This window comes from Hyla sarda, chromosome 3 (genome assembly GCF_029499605.1).
Source record: "Hyla sarda isolate aHylSar1 chromosome 3, aHylSar1.hap1, whole genome shotgun sequence".
Lineage (NCBI taxonomy): Eukaryota > Metazoa > Chordata > Amphibia > Anura > Hylidae > Hyla > Hyla sarda.
The window spans coordinates 375,620,224-375,643,574 of record NC_079191.1 but is presented as its reverse complement, the minus strand read 5'-3'; the positions used below and the strand labels follow the sequence as shown (position 1 = coordinate 375,643,574).

Genomic DNA, 23,351 nt, shown 5'->3' with positions numbered 1-23,351 from the left:
TGCTTTGTCTTGGTAAAAAGCAAAGTAAACAAGTAGATACAATGTTAACTTTAGGTTTGAGCATATATTGTATGACAGATCCTAGAGGTAACAAATCTTTATTAAAAAACAGTAACAAAACATAAAAGCAACAAATGCACTGAACAGTAAGGCAGAAAACACTGGTACATGCACTGGGTGATGGGTAAATATTGTAAGCCAAAGATGTATAGGTCAGTTACACTGGAAGAGTTATTTATAAAGACATAAATGTAATAATAAAACAACTGATCAGACCCTGGCTGTCGGGGGCTAGCTTATACTAAAACAATGATAGCAACACTGTGCATAGGGGATGTGTCTGCAGGCATAACACTGCACTAAAGCTGGGTTCAAAGGGCACTTGGGGCTTTAGGTCATCAGTATACATTGGGATGCCGACATATACTAGAGCCCTGCATCGTGATTGGGATCCCTCAGGACCCAATAAAAAACTTGCAACCGGTAAAGAGGTTGTTGCAGGCAGTCAAAGAACATAAAGCAGGTCCAGTAAAATCCTACGCAGTCCCGCAAGCCGCTGAAATGCCATAAGGGCTGATGAAATGGCAAGGGGGACTATCTCTAAAAGCTGGGACAAAACTTTTGAGGGAGCGGGCGGGATTGAACACACATGTTGTGGGAGCGGGCTGGAGTGGAACACAAAAATTGCGGGAGCAGGTGGTAATGGTCTCAAATCCAGCAGGAGCAGGCGGGAACAGGATTAAGAAAACAGTCTTGCACAGGGCTCTAACATGGACCACGGCATAACTCCAGTGAGCCCATTCTCATTAATGGACTAATTATAGTCTAAGTGACTTGCCAAACTGACTTTCTGCAAAACGGGACTGTCACTCACAAGCATCATGAAGCTCAGGACTCTCTTGTATGATTCTTTATCTCCATGTAAAAGCACCCCATCACACTGGACACATACCTCCTGCTCTGCATCACACACAGATACTGCAATATGTGGAGTTCCAAGGCTTTCTCTGGACTAAAAGTAGTCTACTAACAGATTACAATTCTGAATCTCACAAAACAATACTTCCTGAAAATGGACCAAACTTAGTCACCAGTAGAGTGAATAGATCCCATGTGGATCTGCAGCGGTAGACATCAGCGTACCTTTTTGCTAGCATATCCCAATGCTTACCTGCAATGTAGAGCCCCAACACAGTGTAAACCCTGTCTAACAACACAAGTCCATAGGTACAGACCACAATCCTCTGCATTGCAGATTAGATGCGTCAAGCAGAGACATAAGTTCTAGCTCCAGTGCAAGATCTAAAAGCTCCTATCTCCTTAAATAGGACAGAGGGACCTTTAGGGCCCCCTCAGGCTCCAGGACCAAGATGGAACTGTAACCTCTGCACTCACTATACCTCCAGTGCACCATAACTGTGTTAAGTTAACCTGGCCAAATGTAGCTTTCCCTAAATAGATTATTTTATACATAAAAGAATATGTTTTCATATTTCCTGTATTCGTATTACAATAATGTATGTAAACACTTTATGGTGTAAGTTTTGGCTTTATGCTTGCTGACCACTTAACAACAGTAGTTGAGACTTTTTTTTTCATTTAAATAAGGTCCCTTTCACACTGCCATTGCTCTCCGTCAAGAACGGCCGTCAAAGTCTCTTTTTTTTTTTTTTTTTTTACTTTAATGGCCATTCTCATGAAGGGGAGCAACAGGCAACAACGGGTTCCAGCGGCTCCCATTTACTATTATGGGGGTCACCGGGTGACGTTATGAATAGCTGGAGAAAAAGATGGCACAAGCAGTAATTTTTCTCCCGCTATTCTGCCTGGTACTAACGGCAGTGTGAAAGAAGCCTAACAGTAAATATGTAAATAAAAGCTATGTCATTGAATTACAAAAACCTGACAACCTTCCAGATATAACACTAGTTTTGAAATCTGTTTGCCGTCAGTGGATAAAACATTCTTGTTACCACCCAAAAAAAAAAAACGCTACAAAATAGTCCTGCTAACTGCTGAGGTATGGACACTGGTGGATAAAATCCAGGCTGATCCAGTTATGAGAGTTTTTTGAAGACTGGATACAATTGTATCAACCCCTCACATGAGTCTGTATAGTTTTTTTTGGGATACAAACAAGAGTGTTCCCATTCAGTTACAACAAACAGTTTCTGAAAGTTGTGAGGAACCAAAGCACAAAGTATTGTATATTAGAAGGCATCATAACCTTTAATTATGTAGTGATTAAAGGGGTATTCTAACTTAAATGGGTATTTTACTTTCTAAGAATGCGCTAAGTCTAGGGGCAAACATTTAAAAAAAAAAACACAATACTTACCTTACTTTCTCCCTCACTTCTAGAGCCAGTCCAGTTGCACAGCGTTTCTTGTTTTTTTCCCCTGCTCAGCCAATTACCAGTGGGACACCAGTGTAGTTGGTGATTGGCTGAGGGGACAGCACATGCACTGACCCCAAATATATGTGCAACGGGACCGGCTCCAGGAGAACAACAGTCGTAGAGGATCAACCAAGGTAAACATAAGGTATTTTTCATGTTTTTCTTAAATATTGGAATATAAAAGTCAAAATACCTCTTTAATTGTAACATGGAGATATACAAAAAAAAAAAGTAGATAACTACTGTTTTCTAGCGACCAATACCCCCACCCCTCAAAGCTTCTAGGTAAGTATAAATTGCTTTTTTTTATTACTATAACAACTCAGCAGTATATAAAACTAAAGAAGGTAGCAGCACTCCCAATGATGAATATATGCTGGGTGCAGGTCAGAGCGGGAACCCCTGGCCACGGACCCCCAGGCTGGATACAAACACAAGAAGATAACTGCGGCACTCAAGGTAGTGATCAAGGTGAATAGTGTTTATTCAATCCAGAGACACATGACAACGTTTCAGCTGCTACAATGCAGCCTTTCTCAAGCCTTTCTCTGGCTTGTGAAAGGCTGCATTGTAGCATCTGAAACGTTGTCATGTGTCTCTGGATGGAATAAACGCTATTCACCTTGATCACTACCTTGGAGTGCCGCAGTTATCTTCTTGTGTTTATATATTCTTTTTTTTTTTTTACTATACTGGAATACACCTTCAAGGGAGTCAAATCTGTCAGGTAAGGACAACTAAAGAACCTTATAGTAAAATGCTCATCAATATCAGTAGTTGCCACTAATGGAACAAACTTCATGGTCAAAAGGCAAAATTGGTGAAACTTTCTTATACACAGTATTCAACACCTTTTGCGAGAAAAAGTAGTGTTTAAGAGCTGGCCTGTTTGTGTGCAGGAACTCCAGTTATATAACACAGGTGTCTACATGCAAAGATATCATTTACATAGATGGAGCATCTGGGCTCTAGTTTCTTAAAGGTGTACTCCAGAAAAAAAAATGTTTTCAAATCAACTGGTGCCAGAAAGTTATACAGATTTGTAAATTACTTCTATTTAGGAATCTCTCCCAGTACTTATCAGCTGCTGTATGCTACAGAGGAAGTTGTGTAGTTCTTTCCAGTCTGACCACAGTGCTCTCTGCTGACACCTCTGTCCATGTCAGTAATTGTCCAGAGCATGACAGGTTGACTATGGGGATTTGCTCCTGCCCTTATCAGCTGCTTTATGCTCCAGAGGAAGTGGTGTAGTTCTTTTCAATCTTGCTGCCACCGCTGTGTCCATGTCAGGAACTATCAAAAGCAAGAGAGATTTGCTCCTACTCTGAACAGTTCCTGACATGGACAGAGATGGCAGCAGGGAGCACTGTGTCAGATTGGAAAGAACTACACAACTTCCCCTGAGACATACAGCAGCTGATAAGTAATAGAAGGTCTGAATTTATTATCTTGAGGCAATTTACAAATCTGTATAACCTTTTGGTCCTGATTGATTAAAAAAATAAACATTTTCCCCTCTAAAATACCTATTTAAAATAGAGAACCCCTTAGGAATTCAATTCAGGAAGGTAAATCTGAAGGCCCCTTTTTTGGTCTCTGAAGTTTTAATTTTCTAGGTGGGCCACCTGTGGGCTTTTTGCTCTCTTGAGGATTTTTCTCTTCACATGTGCTATAGGATGCCATTGGAAGCATTTTGTCATGTTCATCTGTGACTATTTTTGGTTTCATAGATTCTGTTGCATCACCTACAGGCAACTTCTTAATGTCCCTCAAAACTGAGGGGTCTACAGGATCTTCAGTTAACCTTCTGAACGTATCATCTCTTAAGTCTGCTTTTTTGCAGCTGACTGTAGATTTCCCTTCCGAACTGCATCGTCTCCTCTTCTGTTGCATAATACTTGTTCGTAAAGTTTGTTTTTGTTCTGGCAGCGCTGACTCACAGATCCAGGAAAGAGCCTTGGTCGGGTCTTGTGTCTGTAACCACGCTGCAGATTGGGGTTTGTGCTGGCTGCTAGTCCTGCAGGGCTGTCTGCTATTAAAATCATTTTCCACTTCGCCATCAGGAAGCTCCAAGTTGTTCTGACTGATATTTACGCAATCTTTTGCTTGATCTGCACTCCTACACTGTGGTTCGGATTGTGTATTAATCTTGCTTCCTTTGTCGGAATCCCCTAGCCCAAGGCGAGGGCATGCTTTGCAGTCCCTACCGGATTCTGGGCTGGAATCGGTCGCTGCTTTTGTCTTCTTTACTCTGTAATTTAGAAAACAAGGCTTGTTCTTCTCGCTGCTCAATGCAATTCATTACGAGTTTAATAGGCTCACAAAACATCCGTCCTGTACAGTAACAAAGCTGCCATACAGATATCACCATGACAAGAAACATTGTTTGCAGGGAGGGAATGCTATCATACTTTATCCTCTCATTTTCTCTCGACATGCACGGATATACGTATATACATATTTAGTCACTTGCTATGGAGAAGTTCACAATGTGCTGACTAAATTTGTTACAGATGTTAAGGTCAATATTGCATACGAGGATCGAGTTTCAGTGGAGGCTGAATAAAATATTATAGCATAAATAGGGCTTTTTAAGGAATCTATCCCAAGGCAATTAATGATATTACTCAATGCTCTTCTAGCTGGTGCCATATTTTACAATGTACATAAGAATTAAGAAGAAGCCTCTAGAGGCTCAGATCATTGGACCATCAATTCTAGGTGAGCCTGTCACGTGCCAAGGTCTTACATATCCTTAAAGAGGAGCTATGCAAATGAAGACGTGACAGGTAAAGGGGGGGGGGGCATGACATCATAGGAGAACAGCTGTCCCCAAGCCTGTTCCTTTCTATGACACAACACAGCTTTACATGAAGTCCACGCAGATTTGCCTGGCGAACATAACAATGGAGGGCCCCAAATTCAGACATTCCCATCACCTCATGAGAACGTCACCTCGGAGGAGCTTACATGTTTTTCAGCACAGCTTGCTTTGTCAGCGTGGCGGACAATATGTTGTTTATTTCACATTCCCTGTGTTCGGCAAAATATTCAGACGTTCCACTGGAGGACTCTTTCTATGAAATACAATAAAAAATAAAAAAACACAATAAAATTAGACATCACCTTGGAAGCCGACCCAGGAAACTCTATATTACAAGATGAAAGTTCAGCTCATGGTGTCCAAGACTCACAGATGTTGCTCGTTGCGCTCTTCAAAATTGCAGGGGGATGGGAGCTTTACAATCTAGCCCTGGTGCTGATGAGGTAATACACGTCTCCCCCATGCAAATGGGCCAGGTTTACTATGGGTGAATTACATAAAGAATTTTGTGGTAGATCATGTGAGTCCTATGGCATATAACCCTAAATCAACAAGAGTGATTTCCAATATCACATTTCTCAGGGCCCTATTACACAGCCTGACCCTGCACAGTCAACATACCCCTAGATGGGCGCTTGTTTGCAGAGCCTGGCTCAAATGTGGAGTGGAGATGGCCACACGGACTCAGCCTTGTTAGAGATGGCCAATAATTTTTGGACTGGTCAAAACAACTCATAGTCGTCAAATAAGCATTAGGTTTGTTGGCTGATTACTGGCCCTATAACATAGACCAGTGTTTCCCAACCAGGGTGCCTCCAGCTGTTGAAAAATGACAACTCACAGTTATCGTTTTGCAACAGCTGAAGGCACCCTTGGTGGGAAACAATGACATAGGGTGATATTAGCCTGTTTGGATGATAATTTATTCATGTCTAAAGATAAATTCCCAATTATATATTAACATTAGTAATCGGATTTGATTAACTTTTGGTTGTTCCTCCTGACTTCCCCATACATGCATACATTTCGAATGTTGAAGGGTGCAATTTGTTGTCAGACACCTCTAGCAGTGATTTATCTTTCCTGAGAACAAAAAGATTGGGCACGATCAAAATCAGCATGATCCTTCTTTTCCCTAACATCTGCCATTGGTGGAAAGTCAGGACACCCCCATACATATCAGATGGCTTTAAAGGGTTATCCAGGAATAGAAAAACAGCTACTTTCTTTTAAAACCAGCTCCCCATCTGTCTCCAGGTTGGGTGTGGTTCTGCAGCTCAGTTCTATTGGAGTGAATGGAGCCAAGATGTAAAACCACACACAACAGGGAGACAGATGTGGAGCTGTTTTTGAAAGAAATTAACTGTCTTTTTCTATTCCTGGATAACCCCTTTAAGGTCCCTCCTGCTCGTCTGCTGGAGCACTGTGGGGTATGGTAAGTAGATCGTGAGAGTCAGGCCCCGTACAGGAGATCGCAGAGATCCACACACCACAACCATCCCCCACCGTGATCGGACACTTAACCCTGTTAATCTGATGTGTATGGCCAGGTTTACACTTATGTCCATTTATAGTTTACAAACTTTCAAACAGACATTCATAAAATAATGAGGCCTATACACAATAAGTAACATTCTACTCTTTCTATTCTACAGGACCTACCTTATTTCATCCTTGGAGAACCCCTCCTAAAAGGTAATAAATGTGAGGACCACCCATTATTAGAGTCATAGCTAGGCTCACAACAAAGCTGACCCTACAACTTCAATAGCTATTGGTCATGGTTTTCCATTTTACTATCTATATTTTAAAATAATCCTGAAATCTTGCAGTTTCCATTCTGGCCACTAGGCCTAAAACTAAACTAACACTTCTTGTTCTGTACAGATCACTTTTGCGCATTCTCCTCCGTATTATCACAGACAGCAGTAGAGTGAAAGGTGACACCAGTGTATATAGATAACAGAGGTGCACACAATAGTTGTTGCTCACAGCTCAGTCTCCCCTTTTCTGTACAATGACATTTGAAAATGTCACAGAGAATGCCCAGTAATGTTTCCATTGCATGCGGATGGGACAACTTCAGTCTATTGTTGCCTATGTCCATGGGTCCTACTGTAAAGAATATAATTAAATGCTGTTAAAAACAGCTCAGGCAAGATGGCAGCGCCCATAATAATGCACATAAAATCAACAGAAAAATTACAATTAGAAAATAGAAACAGATAAAAATCAGTAATAAAATCAGCACCACATAAAAAGTCAGTAAAAAAAAAAAAATCTAGACAACACATTCCGTTTAAGGAACAGGACACTTCTCATGAAAGGTCATCATCTTATGTGGCACTGTCAATTTTAGCTATTTTAGTAGATTTACATTTTATTTTATTTCAAGGGGTGAGAGGTGACATACACAATGCTGTTCTATGCAGCACTGCGCAGGAAGGGCATTTAAAATTACTTAAAGGGGTACTCTGGTGGAAAACTATTTTTTTTTTAAATCAACTGGTGCCAGAAAGTTACATTTGTAAATAAATTTGTAAGTAAATTCTATTTAATAACTTCTAAAATCTTAATCCTTTCAGTACTTATCAGCTACTGTATACTACAGAGAAAGTTCTTTTCTCTTAGAATTTCTTTCCAGTGCTCTCTGCTGACACTTCTGTCCATTTCAGGAACTGTCCAGAGTGGAAGCAAAAACCTCTCCTGCTCCGGACAGTTCCTGACATGGACAGAGGTGTCAGCAGAGAGCACTGTGGTCAGGCAGAAAAGAAATTCAATAAGAAAAGATCTTCCAGTGGAGCATACAGCAGCTGATAAGTATTGGAACAATTAAGATTTTTAAATAGAAGTAATTTACAAATCTGTTTAACTTTCTGGCACCAGTTGATTAAAAAAAAAATGTTTTCCACTGGAGTACCCCTTTAAGTTTATTGCACACTTAAAATGCATACGTTAGGCAAAATGTCAATGCCATTCCTATATGTCAAATAATGTGACAGCGTGGCCTTTGGACCAAGAGACTGTACGCCAGTGGTCAAACTGTGGACCTCCAGATGTAGCATAGGTGTACAGCAGTGGTGAACAAACTGTGAAGCTCCAGATGTTACAAAACTACAATTTCAAGAGACTGCACACCAGTTGTCTTCAAACTATGGATTTCCAAATGTTGCATAGGTGTACGGCAGTGGTCTCCAAAATGTGCACTGTGCAACATCTGTAGGTCCACAGTTTGGAGACCTCTGCTGTACGTCTATGCATTCTGCAAACTCAGCAAAGTATGTTCCGTTTAGCACTGGCGATTGTAGAGTTAAAACCTAAGGCTAACATTTGGACGAGCATGGTTTGTGGTTGTTGGCTCTACTTCCTCCATGGACCGCAGGAGATTTCATTTTGTCCATGCTAAGAGAGAGCATTACTGGAGAGTGTTTGTTTAATGTGAGCTGAAAAAAAATAAAATCTACGTACGTAGCATCTTGTTTCACCCTGAGACAGACAGGCACTGGCTACATCACAGATCTCGGTGTTGCAATCATTTTATTAGTTACTTGTTTACTTACACAGGAAAAAAAAATCTCACGGTCTCTAAGGATATTTTCTAAAAAACAAATCTTCCTCACCCCGTGTTCCACATAGGCACAATCCTGTACTTCTGCTTTGTTTCTTTATGTAACACCTGAGCTATACAACATACACATGGAATGTTCAATGAGGACACAAGACAGATACTGCAATTTGTCTTAGTTATATGTACAGAGCTCTGGGATAACAAGTCTTAACCCAGCATGAGATTTAGCAGCAGTAAGGCAGATACTACACGTGTCCTGTATTTAGTCCAGGAATTTTGTTTTGTTTTTTTGGCTAGACTTAGGATAGGGATTCACAGTGCAAAAGTTAGCAGCCGCAGTGCAATTGAAAACCGTGCGAAACAGCATGCCCGGTGATTTTTCTATTGGTTGTTAATGGACGCACAATTCTGCGGGTTAACAGCTTGGAAAGCTCTGTGGCTTTTATCAAAAGAAAACTGTGCGACTTCTGCACTGAGATGGTAAAATATAAGAATGAGATGGGTAGAGCAGGTGCCGATTCCCACCAAATAAAAGGCAGCCAACATAAGAATGGGTATCTACATCTCCCAAAATAGTGGTTAAAAATGAAAGCATGATTAACACTGAATGTAATTTAAAAAAAAAAGTAGCATAAAACACCAAATAAAAACTCAAAAACGTTTCCAATTGTTATCGATTCTTATTCTTATTTCAAGAATCCATCAGAGGACATTAAAAGGGGTACTCTGCTGCTCAGCGTTTGGAACAAACTGTTCCGAACACTGGAGCCGGCGCCGGGAGCTCGTGACATCATAGCCCCACCCCCTCATTGCAAGTCTATGGGAGGGGGCGTGACAGCATTTTATCTAGTGGACATGCTGGGAAATTTCTTAGGATAGGCTATCAGTATCAAATTGGTGGGAGTATGAATTTCAGCACTATGGTGTAGCACTGCAGCCACTTCATTGTCTACCAAGCACATCTCCATACATTATGTAGTGGCTGTGCCTGGTATTACAGCTCAGCCTTATTCACTTGAAGGGGACTGAATTTTATAGAGTTATTCTTAAAATGATTATTTTATTTTAATACTGTCCTATGTAAATTGCTGTTACATTTAAGTGGTAACAACTAGCAAGTCATTTATCACATCTCTTAAACAGAATCCTCTTGTGCGAAAACAATGAAGTCATCACTAAAGTCAAGTTCCTTAGGCCAAGAAAAACATATTTTGTACATATACAGTACATATGTAAATTTAATTTCACACACACACACACATATATATATATATATATATATATACCTAATATTTGCACTGAATGTACTTCAATAAGGAAGAAACATTGTGTGCGGGCAGAAGGAAAGTGATCCGTCCATTAAATGGTTAAAGTATGTATGGCGACCCCCAGACACACTTATGTAACCCAATAACCACTTTTGACACTTGCCTGACATGGCCCTCACCTCGGGTTCATTAGAACACAGCAGTAAATTTACTCGCTGGCTCTTTAAACGACACCCAAGCCCTCAGCCCAGCCTCACGTAGTGGAGATCACGGCAAAGCTCTCCTCTGTTCTAGGATCTATGGTTACAATATATTTACAAATAATTATGGGTGTCAATAGGTCTTTTCCTTTTAATTAGTAAAATGTCCTCCTGGAAACACTTTACTTGGTTGTGTTGTCTTGAGGAAACAGGTTATAAAAAAGTAACAAGGTTTTACAGACTCTGTTAAACATACTATAATATACTAATCCGATTATCAGTCTAATCATCTGATTACACAACAGACTTTACACACATTAAACCCTTAAATAGATGCAACTATTACTTCAGACAGTTGAGGGAGAAAAATCAATCATTCAAATAGTTACACTTTCTGTTACTATGGAGCTGCCCAAACATTCCCCATAAAGAATAAGTCAAATAAGAAGCTCAGATTTTTTTTCTATCAGCATCATGCATAATTGGATTTTGATGCAACCCCACAGGGCACAACTATGTCCCTTTTATTATCATTCACTCAAAAGCTGCACACTTTATTCAATTCAGTATCGGATAAAATGGGAGGGGACTGTTGTTAATGTTTTTCTAATATAAATAGTAGATATAACAATATTCCTGACATTTTGCAGATTCCTTTCTGCCCACTAGGCCTAAAACTCAGCTGAAACTTTTTGTTCTGAACAAATAATTTTTCAGGAATGCCTTTCTTATTAAAGTGAAAGGTGACACCAGTAAAAAGATAACACTGGATCTACCACCATTCACAGCAGAACTCAACATTTCGCCCCCTATGACCTCTGAAAAGGTCACAAAGAATGCCCAGCAGCCTCTGCCGAGTGATATAAATGGGAAAGATCCTGTCTATTGTTGTGTGTGGTCCAAGGGTTCAGCTGTAAAGCATATCAATACATGCTGTTAAAACAGTTCAGGCAAGATGGCAGCCCCCATAATAATGTGCAAAAAATACATTAAATTAAAATCCAAAAATAGAAACACGTTTTAAAGTGCAAAACTTTACTTCCTCCCTGTAGCTAGATAAACTAAAATAATAGTTTGAATATCTCACCCAAACGCTCTGTCTGCAGGAAGAACTTACTGGCTATTTAAATCTTGTACTCACAGCAGGGGCAGTTTGAGCATTGTAAAAAGGGGAAGTGTGCTAACTGGAATGTGAGCAAGAAGACTAGTGGGAACAGTGACAGAGTCTGGACTACAGCGACTTAATTTTATGGCATGGCAATGATTTAGGAAAAAGAAATGTCTGCAGCACCATTACCCAAGGATTAATAGGGTACTGTTATGGAACAATTTTATTTTATTTTTTAAATCAACTGGTGCCAGAAAGTTTAACAGATTTTTAAATTACTTCTATTAAAAATTCTTAATCCTTCCAGTACTTATTAGCGGCCGTATACTACAGAGGAAATTCTTTTCATTTTGGATTTATTTTCTGTCACGACCACAGTGCTCTCAGCTGACACCTCTGTCCATGTCAGGAACTGTCCAGAGCAGTATATGTTTGCTATGTGGATTTTCTCCTGCTCTGGACAGTTCCTGACATGGACAGATGTGTCAGCAGAGAGCACTGTGGTCATGACAGAAAAATCCAAAAAGAAAACAGCATACAGCAGATGATAAGTGCTGGAAGGATTAAGAATTTTTAATGGAAGTAATTTACAAATCTGTTGTAACACTCACGGAGGTAGTAGATCTGCTGTAGCTGTGTTGATGATGGCTGGGGCCGTGTCAGGGAGCGGAGTCTAAAGTGCAGCTGGTTTTCACCAGAGCCCGCCGCAAAGCAGGATGGACTTGCTGTGGAAGGCGGCATCCAGGTCGCTACCCCTGTCACGACTCGTCCACCCAGGCTGCTGAGGAGATACATGGCACAAGAGGGATCTGGCAACTCATTCAGGATAGCAGAAGGTCAGGGCAAGCGGCACGTGTGTGGTCAGGAACGTAGCAGGAGGTCAATAGGCTACTCGCACAGGAGCAAGGTCAGGTCACAGAACTGAAGGTCAGAACACGGCAGAGCTTTCTCTAAGGCACTAGGCAAACAAAGATCGGGCACAGGGAAAGGGAAGTGCTAACAGGGGCCAGTGCACCCTAAGGGATGGGGATGTGCACGTCGGCGATGCACAGGCAGAGAGTAGCCTGAGACAGGGTGGGGTAAAGAGATGCCCGTGACTCACATGCGGGCGCGTCCCTCACAGCAAGTCCCAGAGCCGCCAGTAACAGGAGGAGGGGAGCGCTCACGGTCAGAATGAATGAACGGAGCGCTGCTCGTAACAGTACCCCACCCCTTGGTCTCCCCCTCTTTTTGGGGCTCAAATAGTTCCGGAGTAAGTCACGATCCAGGATATTCTCCTTCGGCTCACAAGATCTCTCCTCCGGGCCAAATCCTTTCCAGTCTACCAAAAAGTATTGTCTCCCTCTCACGGTTTTAGTAGCTAAGATCTTCTTGACCTTGTAGACAACTGGAGAACCAGAAACAGGTGTGGAAACAACATTCTTTTGCGAGAACCGGTTGACCACAAGCGGCTTGAGGAGAGAAACATGGAAAGAATTAGGAATACGCAGAGAAGAAGGCAGACAAAGTTTATAGGAGACCATATTAATCCTTTGCAACACCTCAAACAGGCCCAGGAAAAGAGGACCCAACTTGTAGCTGGGAATCTTGAAACCGATATATCTGGAGGACAACCAAACCTTATCACCGGGAGAGAAAGACTGAGGAGGTCTTCTCTTCTTATCCGCCTGGAGTTTCATACGAGAGGGGGCTTGAAACAGAAAATGCAGAGTCTGTTGTCAAATGGAGGTGACGTCTCGAACTAGTTAATCAACAGCTGGCACGCCAGAGGAAACTAGAAGAGGAGAACGAAGATGATGTCCATAGACAACAAAGAATGGTCCTCGTAGACTCAACAAAAGTCCTCGTAGACTCAAAATCCTTATGATTGTAAGAGAACTCTGCCCAGGGTAGGAGGTCGTCCCAATCATCCTATCAAGCTGAGACAAAATGACGGAGATAGCTTCCAGGATTTGATTCACTCTCTCCACCTGACCGTTGGTCTGAGGATGGTAGGCAGAGGAAAATTCCATATTGATGTTATGACGGCAACAGAGAGCACTCCAGAACTTGGAAACGAATTGCACTCCACGATCCGAGACGATGTGATTCGGAAGGCCATGAAGGTGAAAAATATGTTGAAGAAAATGTTTCGCCAGCTGTGGAGCAGATGGAAGACCTGGTAACGGAATGAAATGAGCCATCTTGGAGAATCGATCGACCATCACCCAGATGGCCGTATTATTACAGGAAGGTGGAAGATCGGTAATAAAGTCCAAAGCTATGTGAGACCAAGGAGTTTCCTGAATGGGCAAAGGCTGTAAGAGACCCGTAGGTTTCTGTAGTGGAGTTTTGTCGCGGGCACAGGTAACACAGGAACGGACAAAATCTGTGACATCGCGTTCAAGGTGCGGCCACCAGTAATGTCGAGAGATAAGATGAATGGATTTCCGTACTCCAGGATGACCAGCCAGCAAAGAAGAATTTCCTCAAATCAAGACTCTACATCTCAGTTTAGCAGGCACAAAAGATTTCCCAGGTGGGACTTGCTGAAGATTGGCAGGAGCTGTAGAAACCAATTGCTCAGGAGGAATAATATGCCTTGGCGTGGAGTCCAATCCTACCACATTGGGGGACCTAGAGAGAACATCGGCTCTGACGTTTTTGTTCGCAGGGCGGAAATGAATAAAGAAATTAAATCTGGAATAGAAAATAGACCATCTAGCATGCCCAGGGTTCAGTCGCTGAGCAGACTGAAGATATAGGAGATTCTTATGGTCCGAATAGATGCTGACCAGATGAGTAGATAATAAATGTTGCCACTCTTCCAAGGCAAGTTTAATTGCAAGGAGTTCTCGATCTCCAATAGAGTAGTTCCTCTCTGCAGGCGAGAAAGTCTTGGAGAAGAAACCACAGGTTACAATCTTGCCCTTGGAGTTTTTCTGAGTTAAAACGGCACCAGCTCCTACGGATGATGTGTCTACTTCCAAAGCAAAGGGTTTTGGAAGGATGGGTGCCGAGTCAAATGCAGTGAAGGCCACTTCAGTGCGAGTGAAGGCCACTTCGGCCTCAGGAGGCAAAGTCTTGGGGTTACAGTTCTTCTTAGTGAGTGCCACAATCGGGGCAACCAAGGAAGAAAAATGTGGGATGAGCTGACAATAATTGGCAAATCCCAAAAAGCGTTGAATAGCCCGTAGACCAGTAGGACGAGGTCAATCCAAAACTGCAGTCAGCTTGTCAGGATCCATCTGAGGCCTTGATGAGAAACTATGTAACCGAGGAATGGAAGACTAGATCTCTCGAATAGGCATTTTTCCAGTTTGGCGTAAAGATGATTCTCCCGGAGGCGCTGAAGGGCCTGACGGACATGTGAGCGATGCTCCTCCAAATTGGGTGAGAAGATCAAGATGTCATCAAGGTATACAACAACACACATGTAGAGAAGATCTCGGAAGATATCATTGACAAATTCTTGGAAGACAGCTGGGGCATTACAGAGACCGAAAGGCATCACGAGATGTTCAAAGTGTCCATCTCGGGTATTAAAGGCATTCTTCCATTCGTCTCCCTCGCGGATACGAATTAGATTATTTGGTCCCCACAAATCCAACTTGTGGAAGACATTGGCACCCCGTAGATGATCAAAAAGCTCAGAAATTAGAGAAAGAGGATAGCGATTTTTAATCGTGATCTTGTTTAGTCCCCTGTAGTCAATACAAGGACGGAGAGAACCATTCTTCTTCCCTACAAAGAAGAAACCAGCTCCGGCTGGAGAGGAGGACTTTTGGAAAAAGCCCTTTTACAGATTCTCTTGGATATATTTTGCCATGGCATTTGTCTCAGGAACCGATAATGGATAGATTCTCTCTCAGGGAGGTGTGGTACCAGGCTGTAAGTCAATAGGACAGTCGTAGGGATGATGTGGTGGAAGAATATCGGCCTGCTTTTCGCAGAATACGTCTGAATAGTCTTGATATGGAAGAGGCAGGCCAGGCAAAGTAGGAGGTGAAGAGACCGCCTTAGACTGGAGCCAAGGTAGACCGAGAAGAAGCTCCAAAATACAATAAGAAAGCACCTAGAACAAAATTTTTTCCTTATGCAAGACTCCCACTTGCATGATGAGAGGTTCTGTGCGGATTAGTACCTTACAGTTCAGCTTTTCACCATTAACAGAGGAAATATACAAGGGATTAGCAAGCCAATGGTATACAATGTTTTTGGACCAGGGAGGCATCAATGAAATCGTAGTCGGAGAAAGAAGTCTTGGCAGGAGTAAAGACTTGAACCGGCATGGTCAATCGAGGAGAGGTAGTATTCACACCTAGGGACGCCTTTCCCACGTGTCCTAGGTGAGAGCGTTTCCCGGAAGTTTAGGACGTATAGTACAGTCTTTGAGAAAGTGCTCTGGATTGGCACAATATAGGCACAAATCCTCATTGCGTCGAAGGGTTCTTTCCAGCTGCGTTAGACGAAAGCGATCCACATGCATAGCATCTTCAGCAGGAGGCAAAGAAAACTGTAGAGGTGGACGTTGGAACATGGGTGCCAGAGGAAATCGCCATGTTTGGGCAGGTTCTCTTTCCAGACGAAGTTCTTCCTGCCTATCGGCAAAACGCACAGCAATACGAGGCTGAGGAGGCTCGTGCGGGTTCTTCAAATACACTGTGGAATTCAACTAGGAAGGCTGGCAGGTTAGAAGAGAGCGGGTCATTATGATCCCATTATGATTCCGGACAATAGACTGACCACAAATGCCACTTTAGCTCGCTCCGTCGGGAACTGATCAGCCATGAGCTCCTAATGCATAGAGCACTGAGTCCCAAAGCCTCTAAACAAGATCTCCTCCATGCTTCGTAGGCAAGGATAAACAAAGCTTGGATCCGGAAGGAGCTGCAGGTATAGGTGGAGAAACAGGAGCAGGTTGCGGCTGCTGTTGCTGTTGTTGCTCTACGGCAAGAAGTTGTCGCATCATGGAAGACAATTGATTCAGCTGTTCCGCCTGACGAGCTAACTGCTGCGACTGTTGAGCCACGATGGTGGAAAGGCAGACAGACATCAGGCAGAGGCACTCCAGCGGGATCCATAGCCGGATGTTACTGTAGCAGAATAAATTACCGGAGCGCTGCTCGTAACATCTGTTTAACTTTCTGGTACCAGTTAATTTAAAAGCTAAAGATTCTATTAGGAGCTAGAAATCAGAATCTAAGAGCACTGTGTAGTTTTTATTTTTTTGCTGAAGCTATGCTTTAGGGCTGAAAGAGATAAAAAGGTTTTATCAACATAACTAAGGCTACGTCCTACAGTAAAGTGAGAGGCTCCTCTGTCCAGTAGACAGGTTTGTCTTCATTTCACTTGCTGCTGATGTAACACTCGTTCACTTCTATGGAGAATCACCATGTATTTCAGGACTATTCTCAACAAATCACCAAACACACAGGCACAAAACAACAAAACAGCCCTGTTCTCCAGAACAGCTGGGATTCCAATAGAAATAATTTTATTTATATAAAAAATAAAAAAATAAAAAGAGAGAGAGAGAACTTTGTAATATATCTTATAATATAATTTTTTTTTTGTTTTTCCCTCCTCCCGTTGCTCAAATCTTCTCTGAAAATCAGCTCAAAATTGTCCTGTGCCTACAAGACAAGCAATACAAATCTATAGAGGTGTTAGGAGGGAGCTCCACCCACCATCTCTGCAAATTATAGATGAAGCCTGCAGAGCAGAAATTTGCTGAACGATACCATATACAAGTAATCTAATGGGTAGAAATAGTGCTGCTTCTAATTTACACACCTAAAATGACAAGAACACTTTAAGGCAAAACTGTAAAAATAAATGAAAATACATTTACCTTGCCCAAGTCAAGGCCAAATTAACCAAACATTCCCCTGCGCTACCCCAGGGGAAGTTTTCACTCAAAATCTCACGATACATGGCCTCATTCATTCTTTTCCTTTACATGGATCAGTCATCCTGGTCCCTTAGCAGAAAAACAGCCCCAAAGCATGATGTTTCCTGACATGTACTGGCTTAAGCAGGGGGACACGTCTGGCACTGTATGATTTGAGTCCCTGACGGCGTAGTGTGCTACTGATGGTTGTCTTTGTTACTTTGGTCCCAGCTCTCTGCAGATCATTCACTAGGTCCCCCCCTGTGTGGTTCTGGGATTTTTGATCAGCGTTCTTGTGATCATTTTGACACCCCGGGAGATTTTGTGTGGAGACCCAGATTGAAGTGTGACTGTGAGATTGTGGACAGGTGTCTTTTATACTGATAAAAAGTTTGAACAGGTGCCATTAATACTGGTAACTAGTGGAGGACAGAGGAGACTCTTAAAGAAGAAGTTACAGGTCTGTGAGAGCCAGAAATCTTACTTGTTTGTAGGTGACCAAATACTTATTTTCCACCATAATTTGCAAATAAATTCTTTAAAAATCAGACTGTGATTTAATGGATTTTTTTTTCTCATGTCTTTCATAGTTGAGGTATACCTATGATGACAATTACAGGCCTCTCATCTTTTTAAGTGGGAGAACATGCACAATTGGTGGCTGACTAAATACTTTTTTGCCCCACTGTAAGTAATCTGTGATCAATGAGACTGCTTTACTGCTGTTCCCCAAGTAGGTAAATCCCCAGGCTTGGAGACTGTCTGTTGAGTTTCTCTTTAAGAGAAATAAAAACAGACTAATCTGTTAATCTTTAGCATGTTTTGGCACTGAGTAACTTTTTTTGGGCTTGGCAGGCCCACCAGGTAAAGTGGAACTACCAGTATCAGATCGCACTTATACAACCTGTTGGTTTTCTGCTGCTCAAGAACATGTAGTACTAGAAGAGCTTTGGCAGAAAACACCTTTTTATTTATTTGCTTCTTTGCCTTGTTGCCCCAAAGGTCATTGATAAAAAGGAAAAACCCAGCAGAATGTTACTCTACATAACACCGCGTAAGATGGAATAGATTAAAGGAGTAACCTCCTCTCTGCTCCCCTGCAGCTTTATACCTATGAGAGCATTACACATAAATTCATCCCTGACAACCGGAGCGCGCTGTATCCCTCACACCTCATAACGTTGCTGGCAGGTCCTCAGAGACTGGCGGCTGTGAGCAGTGCATGAGAAGGTAGCCGTATAAGGTGGCACTTTTGCTTTAAGCTGTGTGTTGTGTTTTTGGAGTGGAACAAAAAAAAAACATGATTTATGTGTGAAACATTTCTGAACATGCCCTATAAGTACAGTAGACTTTCCTCTCTGGCCACACCCTTAAAGTGCTGAATTTTGAGAACAATTAACACAGACCGTGAGTCAGTCTTTGAACAGCTCTGTGGGAACCAGAGTCTCAGCTATGTGCAGTGATGTAAACTCCCTTAAGGCTTCCAAAGCCTACAAGAGAATTCAGCAACAGACGTAAATAAAAAAATAAAAAAGGCAGAGCGCACCATCCAGTCACATTATTAAAGCGCTTCGGCATGATACCCTGCACACTGTACTGCTTTCTTGTTTATCTGGAAATCACTGCTGGATCTGTATTGCAGATGTGGGCATTACCTTACACTGTACAATGTATGAACAAGAGCATGGCAATCTATAGATGTTGATGTATTGTATCAACAGCGGAAGAACAAAACCTTGTAACTAACAAAATGTCCTCCCCCATCCCCTTCTTAAATTAAAAGCACATTTCTTGGCATATTTACCCTTGTGTGAAGACTGGGTGGGCACTGCACATTACCATGCTTTTCCAGCCCATGGACTGTCACTTCTCATTAGTCCTGCGGAGCACTGAATCCTTAGTTTTGACTGACAAAACATGTGCTCTTGGGAAGGGTTAAGGCCTTGACATCCCTAAGGGAAGGGAGATTAGGAGGAAAGAGAAGGTCTCCGAGATACCAAGAAACTTCTAAGTGATGTAAAAAGCATGTGAGTCCTTTATAAATGGTCTATTGACAGATTGACGTATCACCAGTATAGGAATCTGGACGAGTAAATCAAGTGTTGCTCTAATGGCATTGACCTACACAAGGCTTCATATAGAAATGGCTGATATGTAAAGTGATTTTTGCGGGGTTTTTGTGTGTGTGTAAATAATACTTAAAGTGCTCCTGTCTTTAAAAAAATGTTTGACTTGTCATAAGTTTAGATTATTTGTGGTCTGAGAGTTCAGACCCCGACTAATCAGTAGGTATTGTCAGGTGTAGACAAGCTCTGTTATAAGTCTATGGAGCTGATGGCCAACCAAGAAGTGAAGGGTGCTGCTGCTTGCTTCTTCATGTGATATCTACAGATCAGTTGGAGTCTAAACACTCAGACCACAAATGATCAAAACTTTTGACATGTGTCTGACAAGTGAAAAGTATTTTCTAATGACAGAGATGCTATAAATGAAAAGTTACGCCACTTTCTAATACTTTATCCTTAAATTTTTTAGATATTGATTTGATATTCTTATGGGTTTGCAGCCTCTAACTGTAAACTCTAATGCTCTCATTTACTGACAGCAAACAAATAGCCTAAGAATGTTGAGGAATTCATGCACTATTACTCTGCATAGGATTGTGCTCATAGGCCCAGATTTATCAAACTGTGAGAGAGAAAAATTTTGTGATTTTCTCACAGCAACCAATCACAGATCAGCTTTCACTTTACCACAGCTCATAAGCTGAGCTGTGATTGGTTGCTGTGGAAAAATCACTACACTTTTTCTCTCACACAGTTTAATAAATCAAACTGTGTGTGTCAATCATTCTAAACCCCCGACCAAATCACAACCCTGCTGAAGATGTTCTCACAGGATTGACTGTGAGCGTTACATGATCAGCTCACATTATGACCCAGGGCAAACTTTTTAGGACTAGTGTCCAGGTTCCCAGATGAGTCAGAGGAAAATCATTCGTGTTGGCATTCCCAAACTAAGATTCATGACAAAAGTGTCTACATCCCCTGATGGGAAACAACCAGACATGATGCACTTGTGCCTTCAAGTACAAATACCTCATCCATGAATTATAATAAGAAAAAAGTATAGCTTAATGGCACATTCTTCTTTGTTTAAGAGCCGAGGAATGTGCTAGTGAATTGCCCAAAGTGCAAGAGAAGGATGCGGTCTATTGCAAGCCCTTATCCGACAGGAGAGAGGCCCCCCAACAAACCTTACCCTTCACCTCTGGACCAAAAGGTTCCTGCAACGTTCCAGGTTCGATGTCCCTTTTTGCCAAAGCTACTAAGGGACCACAAATGCTCCTGGCATCACTCCTTGGCATTAGCCAAGGTATCTGCCCGCAGAGCCTGAGCACATTTTCTGTGGATCGGTTTCAGTGTTAGTTCACATTAAAATAGGAAAACTGAGTGATCTCGGCAACTTGGAACAAGGACTGGCCATTTGTTCTAGACTTGCTGGGCTAGGAGTTCAGACACTGACAACCTTATGGGGATTACACTTGAAATGTTGTTGAGAGTATACAGAGAGTTACGTGATATGTGATCAGTGAAAGAAGATCCTGTGGCCACAAACGTCGACGAAAGGGGTCAGAGGAGGATGTCAAGAAAATTGTCAAGAAAATTAAAGCCAAATACAGCACTAGTGTCCAACTAACATGTCTGGGCAGATTATCAGTCTTTAACACAAATGGGCTATAACAGTCGATGACTAGTTTTAAGTGTCATTGCTGTTTAGGGGAAAGAGAAAGGGAAACAACTCCAAAGGTTAAAAAAAAAAAAAGCAACCATTTTCACTAAGCAGTGGAGAAAAATTGCCATATCGAATGGATCCAGATTTCTGTGGCACCATGCTGATGGGAGGGTTAGAATTTAGCGTAAGCAGCACGAATCAGTAACCTCTTCCTACCAGGTGTCAGTAGTTCAGGCTGGTGGAGGTAATGCAATAATGTGGGGAATGTTTACCTGGCACACCCTGGGTCCTCTGATACCTGTGGACTTTATGGCAGAAGGAAAATGCTTCATGCCAAAAGCATTGTATAGCCATGGATTAATTCCAGAGTAATGACAGTAAGTTCTCCTTGCTTCCTTGGCCTTCACAGTCCCCATATATTAATCCAATAGGGCATCTTTGGGACAAGGCAAAATGGGCTGTTAAAGGGGTATTCCAGCCCAAAACCTTTTTTTATATATCAACTGGCTCCAGAAAGTTGAACAGATTTGTAAATGACTTCTATTAAAAAATCTTAATCCTTCCATTAGTTATTAGCTTCTGAAGTTAAGTTGTTGTTTTCTGTCTAACTGCTCTCTGATGACTCACGTCCAGGGAGCTGTGCAGTTCCTATGGGGATATTCTCCCATCATGCACAGCTCCCGGGATGTGACATCATCATTGAGCAGTTAGACAGAAAACTTCAGAAGCTAATAACTATTGGAAGGATTAAGATTTTTTAATAGAAGTAATTTACAAATCTGTTTAACTTTCCGGAGCCAGTTGATATATATAACAAAAGGTTTTGCCTGGAATACCCCTTTAAGAGCATGTCAGTACTGCTGCATCCTGTCTGCATGGGCCAATATTTCCGCAGAATTATTCTAACACCTACTTGTATTCATTGCTCTTGGTCCACACTGTGTTTCCCAGTTCATGTACAGTGCGCCTATGAGATGGGAAAGTACAATAATGCACAAAATTGCATTGGAAAAAAATTCACATTTATATAATAAAATACATTTTAAAATTTAAGGTTTTTCTATAGGTGTGAGGAAGGAGCAATACGCATTGACTATCCAGATCACCGAGGATGCTATTTTCATTTTTGTTTTTATTTTATTATTTTGTATTTCTTTTATCTCTCTTGCATACACAACATCTTTGGGTACCTTGGCATCCTTCCCCAGCGAGATACAACATGCAACAGCTACAAGCAAAGATGGGTACGTGGATGCCAAGATGTCCCCATATAACGTGAGCGAACCGGAGGACCGTCACCTGATTGGAGACACTCTGAGTGATGCAGAACCGATGCGTCAGGCGGAATGGGTTCCCCGCTCCTAGACAGCGCTCCGTTGAGAGGAACATCTCCACCCCCACGATGCACTGGTACTACCAGTTTTCAGCTGGCATGATAATGCAGCACGACATATGACAGGAAGGTACTGCCAGGTCCCAAGATGGCGCACGTCCAAGGAATATGCAAGGGACGCATGCGCAGCCACTATCACATGGTTCTTTGTTTACATGGCGTCACTTCCGGTTTCGGCCGCCGGTGACGGAAGTATGGATACACTCAGCATCTAGCGTCCCTCGTGTTCTCTGATGTACGGAAAATATGCGTTGAAGCTCCTCCCCCACCTTGAGAAGGTACACTAATCACGCTTATCACCTGGATTGCAATTATGGACTAATTTTGAGATATGGACATTTTTTGGTTGTTGTGTTGATTGTTCACCCTTTTTTATTTCATATGCGGAAGACGTCTTATGTATATGATGTGTTATGCGTCTCATAACATCTGATCATAATCTCACTGCTTTATTTTATGCTGTATCAATGTTAATTATCTTCACTAATTATGTGACACTTGTGCATTATATATACCTAGTATTTTGTACCACTCACTGCTTGACAATGGCCGTGTGAGAGGGCTGAAACGTTGCTATCCTTGATGTTTGGTTGAATAAAGCTACACACTTTTTTCTTCACCGACATTGGAGTGCCGCTGTTTCTCTCTATTAGGAATTTATTGGACTTTTGACCAGGTCATCCAGTGTGCACCAACCATTACCTTGTGTTGTGCTGCCCTTTTTTCTATTGATATAATAAAATACAGATGTTTTTAATGCACTGTTGCATCTAAAACTATCACATGGGGCCTCCTGAAAGAGGTCTTCAAAGACTCCAGATCAGTTTATGACTAAACAAAGAGGCATCTCTGACCACGTATGCTGTCTCTACTTGCAGTATGTCTACAAGAAAAGTGCATGTTCAACAGTGAATCTGAGCCGAGATTCAACCACTGGGAGGAAGGAACATCTCTGCTGTCAAGTCTACAGCCGGCTGTTGGGTGG

The 23,351-nt window shown here is 42.0% G+C and overlaps 1 protein-coding gene across 4 annotated transcripts in view; it reads right to left on the bottom strand.

Moving 5' to 3' along the window:
- Positions 1-3,047: 3,047 nt before the first annotated feature.
- Positions 3,048-23,351, bottom strand: part of SLX4IP (SLX4 interacting protein) — a 186,029-nt gene continuing 165,725 nt past the window's right edge. For all 4 annotated transcript variants that reach the window (XM_056567867.1, XM_056567865.1, XM_056567866.1 and 1 more), the window contains 2 exons: positions 5,369-5,475; positions 3,048-4,649 (listed from right to left, as the gene is read on the bottom strand). In XM_056567867.1, coding sequence (XP_056423842.1) covers positions 3,959-4,649; positions 5,369-5,475 — 798 coding nt within the window. In that variant the 3' untranslated portion in view covers positions 3,048-3,958. The remainder of the gene's footprint in view (positions 4,650-5,368; positions 5,476-23,351) is intronic.